The sequence below is a fragment of the Neoarius graeffei genome, chromosome 19 (genome assembly GCF_027579695.1).
Source record: "Neoarius graeffei isolate fNeoGra1 chromosome 19, fNeoGra1.pri, whole genome shotgun sequence".
Taxonomy (NCBI): Eukaryota; Metazoa; Chordata; class Actinopteri; order Siluriformes; family Ariidae; genus Neoarius; species Neoarius graeffei.
In genome coordinates this window covers 21325755-21343955 of record NC_083587.1, presented here as the reverse complement: position 1 = coordinate 21343955, position 18201 = coordinate 21325755, and the positions used below count along the sequence as shown (strand labels likewise).

The following is an 18201-nucleotide window of genomic DNA, read 5'->3' as shown; positions in this document are numbered from 1 at the left end:
ATCACATAGTGTGACGTCACCAGCAGGCGCCGGAGCCCGAGCCGATCTGTAGATCTGATACCTACACCGAATCGACTGATGATCATCTGTCAGCTGTGCTTCGCATCTCCACCTCAGACATTCAACCTGACTCTGATGCACTCGTTAAAGACCAACAGAGACGAGATTTCTCTCACTGAACAAATAAAAAACTGAAAAACACCAAATGAGGTGATTAGACTACAAATGTGGGCATCATTATTATAATATGATGTATCTTGCTTGATATTTGGAGTAGAAAGACAGTATTGTGATGTCTTTATTGTGTTTTGGGGTGAATGTGACTTCGGGGGGGAAAAAAAAAAAAGGTACAAACGTTCACATTTTGTTAACCATTGTTTTGGGAAATTTGATTGAATAAATGACATTGTTTGTAAGGCAACCTCGTTTTTTCCATACTCTTACCAGTCTTAGCAGCTTGTAAAAACAATGTTATTTACTGCTTTATATAAAGAAATACAATTAATATTATGCAAAATTTAGTTCAGCCTTTTGGTCCGGCCCTCCACAAAATTTTCTGTTTCTCAAGTGGCCCCATGGAAAAAATAATTGCCCAGCCCTGGCTTACACGGTAGCCTATGCAAAATCAGCAATTGCACGAACGGAGTCAGCGCTGTAAACCGGAACCAGGAAATCTTCCCGCCGGCAGTGTTGCCAGATACTGCTGACGTTTTCCATCCCAAAATATGTTCAAAACCCGCCAAAATGCACTTAAAACCGCCCAATCTGGCAACACAACCGAAACTAGAAAATCTTCCCGGAAGTTCCTTTCAGCACCGAGCTGTCGCCCGGGATTGGTTGGTGAGTGCGTGACGTTATTGTTTTCTTTACCCTTAGGCAGCCTCTCACGTTACTGCCTGAGGGACAGAGAGGTGTTTTAAACAAACACAACAAACACAAAACGAACGCAAGTCGGAAGATGACCATAAAATACTCGATAGTTACGATATAATAATTTTATGTATTGCACACAGAATTTTTGGCGATATATCAAGTATATTCGATATATCGCACAGCCCTAATTAAGAGGGACCATTCAGCCTCAAAATTAATTTAATTATCCTTCAACAAGTGTGGTCTAGGCATAAACCTGGCGAGGAGAGAGGTTACAGAAAGCCGAGAGAAAAAGGAAAACTTCACTGTAGTTCCATTTCCTGATTTTTAAAAAAAATGATCAGCTCACCAATAGAAGCACTCTCAGCCTCTTCGACACAGCTGTCCTTCTGTAGGTATAACCACATCAATAAAAAATACGAGGTCAGTAAGCAGTGCTGTCAGTGAGAGAAGATATACAGTGCAGTTAAGTCTGAAAGACCACAGGAAAGTGGGTCACAAGGAAGCAGGCCAGCCCTGCTGCACTGCTCTCACTCACCCGACGAGGAGCAGGCTTCATGGGAGACGACAGGTCAAAGCAATCTAATATAAGAAAGACAAGTTATTACAAAAGGGAGTGCGTCTCCATGCGAGCATGAACATAGGATTCAAGGGATTACGTGCTCAACTCTTCATAAATATAGATGGGGCTAAATTACATAGCTCCTTCAAGCATTAGGACAGGGAATAATTCAGGATGGGGAAAATAATCAAGGCTGGTCATTCCAGGAGACACTTCTTGACCAAGTTTAATTGTTTATTCCTAGGTGGACATTTGAGCTTAGGATTGAAGATTATTTTTTAAGTTAAATATTTGTCATAAAGCTAAGAACATGAAAAAAATCAAAGAACATGATGAGGATCAGCTCTTATACATATCAGGTCACCCACTAATTTCCTCTGTTTAACGCTCGTTTGTTCATACGCGTGCTTGTTTGTGTGTCTGACCGACGGCTCTGGCTCTTTGCATGTTGTCGAGTCTCCGCTGTTGCTCTCGGAGCAGAGCCTGCTGCTGGATCTCCAGGCTGGCCTCATCAGTGGGTGGTCCAGGATACGCCTGCCTCACTTGTTCACGAGACTCGCTATCTGCCAGAAATCCACACAAGCAAGCATTTACACACACGCCTCTGCTTCTTACATTCCATCACTGTGTGACTAACAGGGCAAGCAGCAGAGTTGTATGAGATAACCCTCTAAAAGTCAACCACATACATCTTAAACTGTCATGATAATTAAAAAGAGTCCAGTACCAAGCACAAATATTAGAACTTCAAGACAAAAACACCCCACAGGACACTTACAAATTTTTTTTATCCCTGTTAAATTTAGATTTGTGTGACACTTGTTAAAATGATGTCCTGGGATTAAACAAGTGAAATTTCTTTCCTCATATTTGCTTATGCCACCATCACCAAAATAACTACCAATCCTGTCGGGTATGGGTGGCACCGGTTACTTGAGGTCCGCTTTCACCAAGTGTACTTTGGCTAGAGGTTCATGGTATATTTTCCAAATCATAGGACTGAGGTCGGGGCGGCACGGTGGTGTAGTGGTTAGCGCTGTCGCCTCACAGCAAGAAGGTCTGGGTTCGAGCCCCGTGGCCGGCGAGGGCCTTTCTGTGTGGAGTTTGCATGTTCTCCCCGTGTCCGCGTGGGTTTCCTCCGGGTGCTCCGGTTTCCCCCACAGTCCAAAGACATGCAGGTTAGGTTAAATGGTGACTCTAAATTGAGCGTAGGTGTGAATGAGAGTGTGAATGGTTGTCTGTGTCTATTACCCCTTTTCCACCAAATCAGTTCCAGTGCTGGTTCACAACTCGTTCAACTTGCGAGCCAGCTGAGAACCACTTTGCTTTTCCATCACTTGCGGTGCCACGTCATTACATCGCTGTATACGTCATTACGTCGCTGTATACGTCAGTTCATACCTGCAAACTAGTCACCTTTCGGCGAAATTCGCCGTTTTGATCCCAAAATAGGTCACTTGTGTGAATCGTGTAGATCCGAAGAGGTTTTTTTTTTTTTTTGGGGGGGGGGGGGGGGGGGGTGCGCGAGGCTAAGTTGCTGAACATTTGGTTTCAATGTACTACTACTTCAAAGTACTACTACTACTTTTCTCCTCACACCCACATTCAGACCATTTCCACCTTCTTCATACTTCAAACGTCTCTCTGATTGGATGACATTCCAACGAGCCAATAGTCTTACAGAACACGCTGGACAGTATCCGCGAATTGTAACTGAATAGAGGTGGGGTTTTCTTGAATACAGGTGTGTATAGGAGGATGGCAGAGATCATCCAAACGCAATACAGAACGGGACACTGAGTCTTGAAAACAGCTCACGGAATCATATTTTCTGATTTTTTCCGGAACTCTATATTACATCTGGAGACGGAAAAACATTTTTAGTATGCGGAGAAAGCTGTGTTACGATGAGTGCGATTTAAAGAGGCTTTAGGGTGGTTTTTTTGGTACCTGTGATTTGGTGGTCTGTGAGCCGCGTTTTTATGACGTAAGACGCAAGGAGCGGGGCTGTTACGTTTGAACTGAACGCGCGACACGGAAGATGTTTCTGTGGGCTGAAGCAAAACAGAAAAAAAAAAAAAAAGTCAAATCAGTTTGAACAAAGTCATTTTTTGTTGAACATAAGGATCTATAAACGCGTGTTTTGGGTAAGAGAAATCATTTTTATGTGAAACTATTGGTGGGATTGTTAAAATTATAACGTAATATGTGTTGATTTCGGTTGTATTCAGAGAACCAGTTAGTTGTGCGTGTGAGTGTGAGAGAGAGATTCTCTCTCACACACACACACACACACACACACACACACACACACACCCCATGAATTTGGCAGCACTGAAGGAAAGGAGGGCTGAATTTGGTGTCCAGCCATCTACCAGTGCTGCTGGTAATAGGGCAGAGGTGGTGAAGGATAGCATGGCGCGAAAGAGGCACATGGCAGAGCAGCATAAACGTGCCCTTGAACGGCTTGTTCGGGCCAAAAGGTCTAAAAAATGATAAACTGGTCTGCTGAAGAAAGTTTCCAGTGTCATACTTCAAAAATTAAATTTTTAAATTCAAATTTTACTTTTTATACTTTTCCTTCCTTAATGGTAATGTAATGAGGTGTCAGATGCAAAACTGAAAATTGCAACGCTAAAAATGAATAAATCTTGTCTTTGTTTTAAATGTTGTCTTTTCCCTTTATTTTCCTTGATCGCGCGCTGTTTAAGGGGGCCGGGGGGTTACCGGTAGTTTGTCACCTTTTTCAACCCTCATGAGTTTGCAGGTATGCAGTTACGTCGCTACGTTTGCTTAAACCTTGGTGCGAATATCGAAGCAAAAACAACACGGAAGAAGCAGCAGCAACAATAATAAATGACTTCGCGTTTGTACAGCTGCTGCTTCTCGCCGCTTAAAAATGGCGATCTTTCGCGGTCTTGTTATTGTTGTTGGTCTTAACAACTCCGCCCCCCCACTGACGTAAGCGGTTCTTTCCTCTGGCCCAGCAAAGAGCTGGTGCTACCCTGGAACCGGTTTTTCTGGCCCCAGAGCCAGTTCTTTGTCAGTGGAAACAGAAAACCCGGTTCCAAACTAAGCACTGGCCCCGAACCAGCCCTGGAACTGCTTTGGTAGAAAAGAGGCATCTGTGTCAGCCCTGTGATGACCTGGCGACTTGTCCAGGGTGTACCCCGCTTTTCGCCCGTAGTCAGCTGGGATAGGCTCCAGCTTGCCTGCGACCCTGTAGAACAGGATAAAGCAGCTAGAGATGATGAGATGAGATGAGGACTGAGGTCTGGTATTGTGCAGGGCAGTCAGTTGAAAGTGTAGGTGCATCAGTGCTATGGTCTGCTTGGACATGAAGCACAAAAAGACAAACCTCATATTCCGACCTTCCAGGTTTATGCTTACATTCTTCCAGGAGCATAATAATATGTTCATACTAAAAAAAAAAAAAAACCCTGCTGACCTATTGGAGGATGCAACTAAATAAATATTGTATCCAATATACTGGATGGTAATATACTAAAATTTTTCAGAAAGGTTTCTGTACACCAAAAACATGCTCCTTTTGTGGCCATGTAGCCTATAACAATAAATGAATGTTTTGCTGAATATAACTAGACTTATTTAGGTCTGCATTTCTCAACCAGGGTCTGTGGACCCCTTGTGGTTGATGGCATAATTACAAGGGGTCTAAAAATGTACAAATGGCATTTTTGTTAAATATTTCAAAATTTATTTTAAATACCTTTTGTAGGCCCATTCAATTTCAGAAATGCTGCAGATTTTGTGTTTTAAATGAACCTATACTGTTGTAGCTTAGCTTGCACATTCTGGAGTGCCCTTGATCCATGCTCACCATGTTATTCGTGAACAGGGGCGGTCCTGGGGGCGCCAAAGTTGTGTAGGTGACGTCATCAGTGTGTGTGCCTAACTTGTCGTAACGGAACGTTGTACTAGTCATCAAAAAGACTTTACTACCATAGTACTACACTACTATGACATTACACAGAGTCTTAAGTAATACATTACGACTTGATCATTGCCATTCTGGTAACAGCAAATTTATAACGGGCCGTGTCCGCGACGTACAACACACAACGAGAAATGTTTAAACGACCATGTAAAGCTGTTAACATTCTGTTGGCTAATACAGAGCCCAACGCGGGGGGGGGCGCCGCACGAGCCACGAGGGGGTTTTGCCCGGGGAGTAAATCACTCTAGGATCGCCACTGTTCGTGAAGGTTTGCACTGTGTCCTACGTTGATAGATTAAATAAATTTATTGTGATCATCAAATGAAGTGCAATGTCAGCAGTAAAAATGCGAATATTATGCTGTTTGTCCGAGGCTGCAAAAACAATTTAAAGTTAACGTTGATGGGTAAAATCAAATGCGTGCAGTGTAATTCCAACGTACAAAAAATGTCAGTGTGAACAAGCAGGCAGTATATCAAATCTAATATTAAACTGAATATGTATTAAATGTCACTTGGTTTACAAAAAGTTGTGTAGATTACTTGTACACGTCAGTCAGCCGTAACTTTAAAACTACCTGCTTAATACTTCCCCTTGTGCCACCAATTCAGCTCGGACCTGTCAAGGCCTGGACTCCACAACATCTCTGAAGGTGTGCTGTAGTATCTGGCACCAAGATTTTTGTCCAGTGCATCCCACAGATGCTTGCTCGGACTGAGATCTGGGGAAGTTGGAGGCCAGGTCAACACCTTGAACTCCCATGTTTCCCAGCAGAACACTGCCCAGAGCATCACACCATCTTGCTTTCTTCCCATAGTGCATCCTGGTGCCATCTCTTCCCCAGGTAAGCAACACACACACCCATCCACATAAGTGATTCTTCAGACCAGGCCACCTCTCGCATTGCTCCATGGCCCACTTCTGATGCTCACGTGCCCATTGTAGGCACCCTCCATGGTAGACAGGGGGTCAGCATGGGCACTATGACTGGTCTGTGGCTACTGCAATAAGCAGTGATGCACTGCATGTTCTGACACCTTTGTCAATGCCAGCATTAACTTTTTCAGCCACTTGTGCTACAGTAGTTCTTCTATGGGATTGGACCAGATGGACTAGGCTTTGCTCCCGATGTGAATCAGTGAGCCTTAGGCACTTATGACCCTGTCACTGGTTCACACCTTTTGGTAGGTACTAACCACTGCATACTGGGAACACCCCACAAGATATGCAGAGTTTGGAGATGCTCAGACCCAGTCATCTAGTCATCACAATTTGTCAAAGTCACTCAGATCCTTACACTGTCTTGCAAAAAGTATTCATCCCCCTTGGTGTTTGTTCTGTTGCATTACAAACTGGAATTAAAATGTATTTTTAGAGGGTTATTACCATCGGATTTACACAGCATGCCTACCACTTTAAGGGTGCAAATTGTTTTATTGTGACACAAACAATAATTAAGACAAAAAAAACAGAAATCTGGAGTGTGCATAGGTATTCACCCCCTTTCATATGAGTCACATAATTAGTTAAGATCCACCTGTGTGCAATCGGTGAACGCTGGCGCATTTGGCTGCTGCTACTCCCTGGTCCCGCATTTGTTTGTTTGTTATTTTTACCATTTTAAGTATTTTACTTTCACGCTATCTGTGTTTTATTTTCCCAAACCTTCTCTGGGAGATGGGTTTCTTATCTCACGTTTCCTTGAACATCATCTGCAAATGCTAGCCTAAACAGTAACGTTACCTGTTGAGCAGATTCCAGGACGACCGGTGTCAGATATTTCCAACGCCCTCGGAAACCTGTTTGCTCTTGACATCCTAAGATAAGCCATCTGCTACTGCTGAAATCAGGATATAGACAGTGTACTGACTGGGGATTCATCTTATCTACCTGTCCGGACTTTAAAACAGGAGTTTACTGAACTGTTGGCCAAACTGATGGACTAGGCTACTACTAACGCTGACTACCCTGTATTACCTTGCGCGAGCCCTCTTAGGTGTGTCCGCCTTAACTGTTCTTTTGGGCAAGTCTCTTACTTGCTACATGGGTAAGCTTCTTATTAGAATGAACTATTGCTCTCCCTAGGGCTGGCTATTTCTGTTGCCTGCCCTCTGGAGTGTCAAGTGGTGTATCCTGCTGGTTAACGTGTTAAGATCAGGGCACAGGCGTCTGGCTAGCTGCTCTGTGTGTAGCCTACGTTTGCTTGCTTGGATGGTGACCTGTCACATGTAGGTTACTCTGTTCAAATGCGTGCAACAGTGATTCTATTCTGGCTCCTTGTTTTGATCTAAGTCACCTACACTGGCTTCACAGTGAGCCAATACTTTCGCATCGGCTTTCCTGGGACTTCTCCATGGCGCTTAAATATTCGTTTGCCTATCTCCACTATTTGGGGAATAAAACATATAAAGTTCCCTGACACTCTGCTTGCGCACAAACATTTTGGGTTCCTGCGTCGGCCTAAGTATATACATAGGGGCTCTGGACGGACGTTTGCTCGCCACCAACATCCAAACAACGTCGATTCGTTTTGGAGCTGGAATCATAACATCAAGTGGACTGTCACTGAGAGGCACTCTGTTGATTTTACGAACTTGTGTTCCATAAATTTAGTTAAAACTTCACAGAATTGCCCTTCCTCAAGAAATGCACAGTTTGCTTTATTAAATGTGCAATCTCTTAATTTAAAAAAAAAAAAAAAAAAAAAAAAAAAAAAAAAAGCACCCTACATTAATGACTTGATCACTAATGTTGGCATAGATCTACCATGTTTAACTGAAACTTCGCAAATACCAAATGATTTTCTGGCTTTAAATGAAGCTACTCCTGTAGGATACGAGTATATGGAGAAGCCATGTTTAACTGGGCAGGGGGTCTTGCTGTGATCTATCGTTCCAGTTACAGGATTGTATCTATGCCCTTGCAGGATTTTTCATCATTTGAACGTCTTGCTCTGAAATTTACTGGTGGTCTACCTCTACTGCTTTTGCTCATTTACCGGCCTCCCAGAGTTACCTCTGCTTTTATTAATGGGCGTCGTGGGCTCAGCCTGGAAACTAAGCTCAAAGTGTACCGAGCAGTTGTGTTACCATCTTTGCTCTATGCATGTGAGACATGGACCGTCTACAGCCGACATGCCAAACAGCTCAATGCTTTCCACCTGAGGTGTCTAAGAGCATTGCTCCGCGTCAAGTGGCAGGACAAAGTGCCCGATACCGAAGTTCTTAAGCGTGCTGAGTCAGAGAGCATCCATGCCATCCTCCTACGCTCTCAGCTCCATTGGGCTGGTCATGTCCGTCGCATGGACGACAGTCGCCTCCCGAAAAGACTGCTATATGGCGAATTGTCAACAGGCAAGCGCTCACTGGGGTGTCCAAAGATGCGTTACAAAGACACCCTGAAAGTAGCCCTCAAACACTGTTTGATCCCGAATTCTTCGTGGGAAAGGTGTGCTGAGAACCGGTCTGCGTGGCGTTCGCTTGTCAGCTCGGGAGTAACAGCCTTCGAAAACAAACGCATCCGCGACAAAGAGCAGAGCCGCATGAGGAGGAAAGAGAGACAAAGCGCTACCTGTCAACCTGGCCAGACACCAAGGATTCCTTGCCCTCATTGCGACAGACATTTCTCAGCCAAGACTGGTCTCATCAGCCATCTTCACACCCATCCCAACCCCCAGTGATCAGAAGTCTTGGTCCTATTCGAATACGAATGACGAACATCATCATCATATTAATGAATTGTCTGAGCTGCTTTCATCTGTCAGTGCTCTGTGTCCATCTATACTGGTGCTTGGTGATTTGAACATTCATGTTGACTCAGATAACTGATTTTGCTAAAAACTTTGTGGCTGTCCTTGATTGCAAGGGTGATAGCGTTCCGGCGCCGTGCCGGATTTCCGGCATACCGTGGCTGGGGAAAAAAAAAAAAAAAAAATCTAGTTCGCCCATTGTCCTGTGTCATTCTGAGATGCGCAGATAGACAGTAAAGGGAATTCGCATGATATGGAACTAGTGGGAAAAAAGTGCCGTCATTTTCCCACCCACTCAAAGGGTCATATCTTAGATCTTGTTTGTACCTCTGGCATCACACCATCAAATTTATATTCCAGAGATTTCTGTGTTTCTGATCACATGGCTATTTTATTTAATATTGCTGTCCCTGAGCCTCTCCTTCGCAGGCGTGCATTTCGCACCGTCACATACAGGAACACAAAAACAGAGTTACAGCGGATTTATTGGACACATTACATCCTATTCTGACCATTAAATCATTAAACTCATCCCCTGAGGAGTTGGTCATGCTCTACAACTCTCACCTTGCTGACTATCACCTTGCCCCCCTGAAGACACGTACTTTTTCTCACTCTACTCTGTGGTTCACACCTGAGCTTCATAAAATGAAGGCTGCTGGTCAGCAGCTAGAGAGAAAACTGGCCTCACAGTTCATGCGCTGGCATACAGTGACCATGTCTCTGCCTACAGAGAGTCTCTAATTGATGCCAAGACCAGCTATTACACCACCATCATTACCAGAGGCCAAGGAAACCCTTGAGCCCTTTTTTTCTACTGTAAACAAACTTCTCTTGCCTGCTAAAAACTTTCCTCTTACTCCTTCCACTGATCTTTGTTGTAAATTTCTTGAATTTTTTCAAAACAAAATTAGCTCTATATACAAGCAGATCAAATCCACTCCCATCACTCCCTCTAGCGTCCCCTTTCCCTGTCCACCACCAGCTGGATCCTTCTCTGCTTTCTCATTAGTCGATGAGCAGTATGTCCTCAGCTTAGCATCTAAATCCAGGCCTACCACCCGTCTCCTCTACCCGCCCCTTTAGTCAAGATTTGCCTGCCAGTTCTCTGCCCCCCGCTGGTCAAGATAATAAACTCATCCCTTTCAACTAGATTAGTCCCTCAAGCTCTCAAAACAGCAGCCATCACTCCTGTCTTGAAAAAACCTGGAGCAACTATTGATTTTAAAAATTAAAAAATCACCCCATTTCCAATCTTCCCTTCATTGCAAAAGTCCTAGAGCGTATTGTTGCCAATCAGCTCCAAGAGCATTTAGCCCAATACAATCTTTGGGAGAAGTTTCAGTCTAGGTTTAGGGCCATGCACAGCACCGAGACTGCCCTGGTCAAGGTTGTCAACAATTTGCTGTTAGCTGCTGACCCTGGCCATGTCGGTATACTTGTTTTCCTCGACCTTACAGCAGCTTTTGACACTGTAGGTCACAATCTTTTATTGAGCTGCTTAGAAACTCTGCTTGACATCACTGGTTCTTCTTTAGCCTGGTTCAAATCTTATCTTACCATGACAGAACAGTTTGTGTCAATTGGAGACTTTAGATCCTCTAAGGCCCTGTCCACACGGCAACGGATTCAGGTGAATCCGATAAAATTGTTTATCGTTTCGGCCTGTCGTCCACACGGCACCGGCGTTTTGGGTGCCCCAAAACGAAATCTTTTGAGAATGGGTTCCAGAGTGGAAAGATCTGGCAACGGCGCCGTTGCGAAGTCGTCTGGATGAGTAGAACGGATTTGTTTACGATGACATCACAACCACATGTGCTTCACGTCGGGTAGAAGTATAACAAACTCGATGCGAATTGTCAACAAATCCTATAACAGTTCATGAAACGCGCTTACAAAATATTTTCACTGTGAATATTTATTGTGTAATGGTGCAAAGTGAGAGAGTGTCAATCCCGCCAGCAAAAATAGGAAAAAAAAAAAAGGAGCGATCTCACCTCTTCAGATGTTGGTTTAAGTCCTACAATACATTCCTCAAAAAAGGGCGTAGAAGAATAAATTAATCCATCAACGTGTAGCATTCAATTTATTCCAGACCATTAAAGACGCCGCCTTCTGCGTAGAATCATACGTCATCCTCGCCGCCATATTGGATAGGTCAAAGCAGAGAATGAAGATGCCTCATTCATGTGCTGCGTTTAACTGTACCAACAGGTTTGCTGTCCAAACGAGATCACATGGTATTACCTTTCACAGGTGAGACTGGAAAAATACTTTTCATTGTATTTGGTCATTATAATGTAATTTTACGAACAGATTTTTCTGACTTTGTGGTGAATATGAAGTCTCGCGCATAATAGTTTATGCGCATGCGTCCTTACTTCTTCTATTGTTCTGGTGTCTCCGAAGGGACCGTCTTACAGCGCCCCTAGAGGTGTGGCATGTGTATTGCATCGTTTTCAGCAAGCGTTGCGTTGCCATATGTACCTGATATTTTACTGATCCGTTGCCCATGTGGACGCGATATTTTTTTTAATAACATCTCGTTGCCGTTGTCGTGTGGATGTAGCCTAAATCACCCCTCCTTCATGGTGTCCCTCAGGGCTCTGTCCTGGGACCCTTACTATTTGTAATATACATCCTCCCTCTTCACGGTGGTGTAGTGGTTAGCGCTGTCGCCTCACAGCAAGAAGGTCCGGGTTCGAGCCCCGGGGCCGGCGAGGGCCTTTCTGTGTGGAGTTTGCATGTTCTCCCCGTGTCCGCGTGGGTTTCCTCCGGGTGCTCCGGTTTCCCCCACAGTCCAAAGACATGCAGGTTAGGTTAACTGGTGACTCTAAATTGACCGTAGGTGTGAATGTGAGTGTGAATGGTTGTCTGTGTCTATGTGTCAGCCCTGTGATGACCTGGCGACTTGTCCAGGGTGTACCCCGCCTTTCGCCCGTAGTCAGCTGGGATAGGCTCCAGCTTGCCTGCGACCCTGTAGAACAGGATAAAGCGGCTAGAGATAATGAGATGAGATCCTCCCTCTTGGCCACATAATACAGCATTATGGGCTCAACTTTCATTGTTATGCAGACGACACCCAAATTTACATTCAAACCAAACCCTCTCACCCACTCCCTCCATCCAAATCTTGTCAACTGTCTAAATGCAGTTAACAATTGGATGGTGCAGAACTTTAAATTAAATCAAGACAAAACAGAAGCCATCCTCATTTCCACCCCTTCTAGCTTGAAAAAACTGGAGCACTCACAGCTATCTATTCCTGGTTATTTCATCTTCACTGCTGTTGAAGTAAGAAATCTGGGTGTTATTCTGGACTCTACTCTCTCTTTTGACTCACACATTAAAAATATTACTAAAACAGCTTTCTTTCACCTGAAAAGTCTCTCCAAACTCCATCTCTCTTTAACTTCATCTGCAGCTGAAACGCTTATACATGCTTTTATCACCTCAAGACTGGACTACTGCAATGCCCTACTCGATGGCATCCCAGCCAAGTGACTAATGCCGCTTTTCCACTACCAACGCGGCTGAGTAGGGCTGAGCCGTGCTGTGCTGAGTCGGGCTGAGTGGGGCTGTTGGAGTTGCATTTCGACTACAACCGCACTGAACCGTGCTGGCTGGAAGTGGGTGGACACATTGGGTGGAGTTAGCGAAAGTGGGTGGACGTCACGTGATGTCGTTAGGCGGTGCAAACAGTGACATCAGTGATCTTTTAAGCGGTAGTCTCACGACCCAGATAGTAAACAATAAACATGGAGTCGTTAGTGTTGGTCTTGGTGCTGTGGCTTGTTGTCACCGACAACGCCAACAGATACTGGCAAGAGCGTATAGATGAGGCGAGGCGCATAAGGCTTCAGAAATTCTCGTAATTCGTAATTCTTCTTCTTCCGGGTTTACAGATCCCAGCGTGCTCGCGGGGTGTGTGGGGGCATGTGAGGACACTCCTCCTCACCAATCAGTGCACAGGGGAGTGTCTCCTCACGCCCCTAGCCCCACTCGGCTCGGTTTGGCTCGCTTCAGCCCCACTCCAAAACCGTGCGAGTTTTGGGTGCTAAGCAGGGCTGAAGCGAGCTGAGTCGTGCTGTTCTAAGGTAGTCGAAACGCGAGCCGTGTCGGGCTGAAGTGAGCTGAAAAAGGGTAGTGGAAAAGGGCCATAAATAGGCTGCAATATGTCCAAAACTCAGCTGCTAGGGTACTCACTCACACCAGGCCCTGGGATCATATTACTCCTATTCTCTACAACCTGCACTGGCTCCCAGGCAAATACCGCATCCAGTACAAAATTATCCTGCTTGTCTACAAATCCCTACATAACCTGCCCCTCCCCATTTATCAAATCTCCCAACTCCATATCAGCTACCTCTAAATCTTCGCTCCACAGATGTCCACCTATTAGTAGTCCCTTACTCTCGGCTCTGCTCTATGGGTGACAGGGCTTTCAGCGTTAATGGCCCCAAGCTGTGGAATGCCCTGCCACTAGCGTTGCGCCAATGCTCAACACTGTCCTCTTTCAAAAAACAGCTAAAAACACATCTCTTTAGCTTGGCCTTTTCTCTCAGATTTTTAATAACGTTATTATTATTGATTTCTCATGATATTACTGTTGTTCTTATCCTATTGTTTTGCTTTTTATTGTTTGTTTTTTACTGTTCAGTGTCCTTGGGTACCTTGAAAGGCGCTTAATAATAAATTTTATTTATATTATTAAATCAAAGTGTCACATGATGTCTATTAAAAAAAATAAATAAAATCAACCTGTTCTGGAAGGACCCTGACTAACACTACTAAGCAAGCAACATGAAAACCAATGAGCCTCCAAACAGGTCAGAGACAAAGCTGTGGAGAAGTATAGATCAGGGTTGGGTTATATTTAAACAAAAAACACACCACTTTGAATATCCCAAGGAGCACCATTAAATCAATCATAGCAAAATGGAAAGAATATGGCACCACTACAAACCTGACAAGAGAAGGCCGCCCACCAAAACTCACAGACCGGGCAAGGAGGGCATTAATCAGAGATGCAACAAAGACACCAAAGAAGCTGCAAAGATCCACAGTAGAGATGGGAGTATCTGTCCATAGGACCACTTTAAGCCATACAGTCCACAGAGTGGGGCTTTATGGAAGAGTAGCCAGAAAAAAAAAAAAGTAGTTGCTTAAGAAAACATGTTTGGAGTTTGTCCAACAGCATGTGGCAGACTCCCCAAACACATGGAAGATTCTCTGGTCAAATGAGACTAAAATTGATCTTTTTGGCCATCATGGGAAATGCCATGTGTAGCGCAAACCCATCGTCCTGAGAACACCAATCCTACAGTGAAGCATGGTGGTAGCAGCATCATGCTGTGGGGATATTTTTCATCTGCAGGGACAGGAAAGCTGGTCAGGACTGAAGGAAAGATGGATGGCACTAAATACAGGGCAATTCTGCAGGAAAACCTGTTTGAGTCGGCCAGAGGTTTGAGACTGGGATGAAGGTTCACATTCCAGCAGAACAATGACCCTAAACATACTGCTAAAGCTACACTGGAGTGGTTTAAAAGGAAAAAAACATTTAAATATCTTGGAATGGCCTAATCAAAGCCCAGACCTCACTCCAGTTGAGAATCTGTGGCATAACTTGAAGATTGCTGTACAGCAATGTAACACATTTAACTTGGAGTTGGAGCAGTTTTGCCTTGAGGAATGGGCAAAAATAAATAAATAAAATCCCAGTGGCTAGATGTGCTAAGCTAATAGAGACATACCCCAAGAGACTTGCAACTGTAATTGCAGCAAAAGGTGGCTCTACAAAGTATTGACTTTGGGGGGCTGAATACCTATGCACACTCCAAATTTTTGTTTTTTCATCTTATTGTTTGTGTCACAATAAAACAATTTTCGCCTTTAAAGTGGTAGGCATGTTGTGTAAATCAAAATGGTGCTAACCCCCCAAAAATCCATTTTAATTCCGGTTTGTAATATGACAAAACAGGACAAACACCAAGGGGGATGAATACTTTTGCAAGACACCGTATGCTTGTCCATTTTTCCTGCTTCCAACACATCAACTTGGAATAATTTAAGCTTAACAATTAAATTTTAAACAAATTAGGCTCACAAGTTATTAAAAAAAAAAAAAAAGCTGGTTACGATTGTGTTGATTAATGAACTGAAATCAACACCTTTGCTACAAAACATCCCAGAGGCTTCATTTATGAAGAGTAAAAGAATCCTTAAGATAGAGGTTTGATTGTTAGAAACATGGTGAGAGGTACACTTGACAGAGATTATGAATCCCTATTTGGTTATCTAGCCATGAGTTTGGTGTTCTTATGAAGTTGTGTGTAATACAGCCCTCAATATTTTACCTCTGTACTTGAGCTGGTTGAAGTCCTGTACAATCTGCTTGTTCAGTGGTCTGGTGTTTGAAGGTGGTCTCCCTACAGGCACCTGCATCCTCAGCCTGGCCATGTCAAAGGCGTTCAATCGAGGTAGCGCTCTGTGCACACACACACACACACACACCCACACCCAATTTAAATTAGATAAAACTTTATTGATCCCTTTGGGCAGGTTCCCTCAGGGAAATTAAGATTCCAGCAGCATCATTACAGATAAACAGAAAAGAAATAGAGAAAACTTCTAGATAAATTAAGTATTTACATATACAAATATAAAAAAGAATAAGATATGGGGAAGAGAGGAAGGGGGGAAAAAAAAAGGTGGGGAGAAAGGGGGGCAGCAGCAGGAGAGATATTGCACTTAATATTGCACATTGTCCAGTATTGCTTATTGTTAAGCTAGGCTACTACTCCTTCCCATCCTCTGTCCTCCTGTAACCCCTCCTACCCCCCCCCCCCCAGAGAAGAGTTGTACAGTCTGATGGCGTGAGAGACAAAGGAATTTTTAAGTCTGTTCGTCCTGCATTTGGGAAGGAGCATTCTGTCACTGAACAGGCTCCTCTGGTTGCTGAGGACGGTGTGCAGAGGGTGACTAGCATCGTCCATGATGTTCAATAGTTTGTCCATAGACCTCTTCTCTGCCACCAGAGTGTCCAGCTTCATGCCGACCACAGGGCCAGCCCACCTGATCAGTTTGTCCAGCCTGGATGTGTCCTCCTTGGATGTGCTGCCCCCCCAGCACACCACAGTGTACAACAGGACACTGGTGACCACAGACTGATAGAACATCCACAGGAGTTTCCTGCAGATGTTAAAAGCACCGCACCCTCCTAAGGAAGTATAGCCTGTTCTGTCCCTTCCTGTACAAGTGTTTGGTGTTGCAAGTCCAGTCCAGCTTGCTGTCCAGCCACAGCTCGAGGTACTTGTAGGAATCCACAGCCTCCACCTCGACTCCCTCGATCAGAACTGGTCGTGACCTTGGTCTGGACCTCCCAAAGTCAATGACCAGCTCCTTGGTCTTCGAGGTGTTGAGCTGCAAATGGTTCCTGTTGCACCACACAGCAAAGTCCCTCACCAGGCTCCTATACTCCTCCTCTCTGTTGTCACTGATACACCCAACGATGGCTGTGTCATGGGCAAACTTCTGAACGTGACACAGCTCCGAGTTGTGGCAGAAGTCCACGGTGTACAGGGTGAAGAGAAGAGGGACCAGCACCGTGCCCTGGGGTGCTCCGGTGCTGCTAATCACAGTGTCAGACATGATGTCCTTCAGCCTGACGTACTGCGGCCTGTCAGTGAGGTAGCTGGAGATCCAGGTGACCAGGCAGGGGTCCACTCGCATCCTGTTCAGTTTGTGAGGCACTCAAGAAGTCCAAGAAGAGGATCTTCACTGTGCCATTTCCCTTATCCAGATGCGAGTGGGCTCAGTGTAGCAGGTAGAGGATGGCATCTTCCACACTGACACCTGCCCAGTACGCAAATTGCAGACAGTCCTGGGCATGTTGTACCTGGGGTCTGAGGAGGCTGAGGAAGAGCCACTCCAACATCTTCATCAGATGTGAAGTGAGTGCCACCGGTCGGAAGTCGTTCAGCTCGCTGGGCTGAATCTTTTTGGGAACTGGAACGATATACGTCTTCCAGGGGGTGGGCACTCTCCCTAGCTGCAGGCTAAGGTTGAAGATGCATTGAGTGGTTCACCCAGTTCAGCAGCACAGATCTTCAGTAGTTGGGGACACACCTTGTCCGGGCCTGCTGCTTTCTTGGGGTGAAGCTTCCTCAGTTGACCTCTGACCTGGTCTGCAGTAATGCATGGAAGAGTCTGTGTTGAGGTGGGGGAGGTGTGTTGAGGGAAGGAGAGATAGCGGCAGTGAGGGAGAGGGTGGGGGGGGGGGGACGTGGGCTGGTTGAACCGATTGGGGGGGAAAAAAAAAAAAAAAAGTCATTCAACTCATTCGCCCTCTCCACTGTCCCCTCAACGACTCTGGTCTTTGTATTGTGGCCTGTGATTGTTTTCACACCTTCCCAGACCTCCCTCATGCTGTTCTCCTTCAGCTTCTGCTCCACCTTGCTCCTGTAGCTGTCCTTAGCTTCCCTCACACAGCGTTTTACCTCCTGCTGTGCTGCTTTCATTGCCTCCCTATCCCTGCTCCTGAAGGCAGCCTTCTTCCTGTTGAGGACAGCTCTGACTTCCTGTGTTACCCATAGCTTGTTATTAGGGTAACACCGTACAGTCTTAGCGGGGGAGACCACGTCTGCACAGAAGTTGAGGTAATCCGTCAGTGTATCAGCCCCTCCATGTCCTCATAGTGTGGGCTAAGCAGCATATCCCAATCCGTGATGTCATAACAGTCCCTGAGGGCATCTTCCATTTCAGGGGACCACCTCCTGATGGAGCTAGTTGTTGCAGGCTGCCTTTGAACCAGGGGGGTGTATTTCAGCTGCAGATGAACCAGGTTGTGGTCAGACTTCCCTAGTGGGGGGAGGGGTGTGACTCTGTATGCATCCCTCACATTAGCATACAGCAAGTCAATTGTCTTCTTGTTTCTTGTTGGACAATCCACAGCCTGGTAAAAAGCAGCCAAAAGTAGAGCCCAAAGTAGCATGATTAAAAGTCCCCAGAAATGATAAATGCCTCAAAGTGCTGTGTCTGCAGCCTTGCTGTGACAGA

At 45.1% G+C, this 18201-nt stretch overlaps 1 protein-coding gene across 2 annotated transcripts in view; it reads right to left on the bottom strand.

Annotated features, from left to right (window-relative positions):
• LOC132867119 (centrosome and spindle pole associated protein 1) overlaps window positions 1-18201 on the bottom strand; it is a 63986-nt gene that overhangs the window by 9078 nt on the left and 36707 nt on the right. For both annotated transcript variants that reach the window (XM_060899859.1, XM_060899860.1), the window contains 4 exons: window positions 15501-15631; window positions 1861-1998; window positions 1412-1455; window positions 1223-1262 (listed from right to left, as the gene is read on the bottom strand). In XM_060899859.1, the coding sequence (XP_060755842.1) occupies window positions 1223-1262; window positions 1412-1455; window positions 1861-1998; window positions 15501-15631 (353 nt within the window). The remainder of the gene's footprint in view (window positions 1-1222; window positions 1263-1411; window positions 1456-1860; window positions 1999-15500; window positions 15632-18201) is intronic.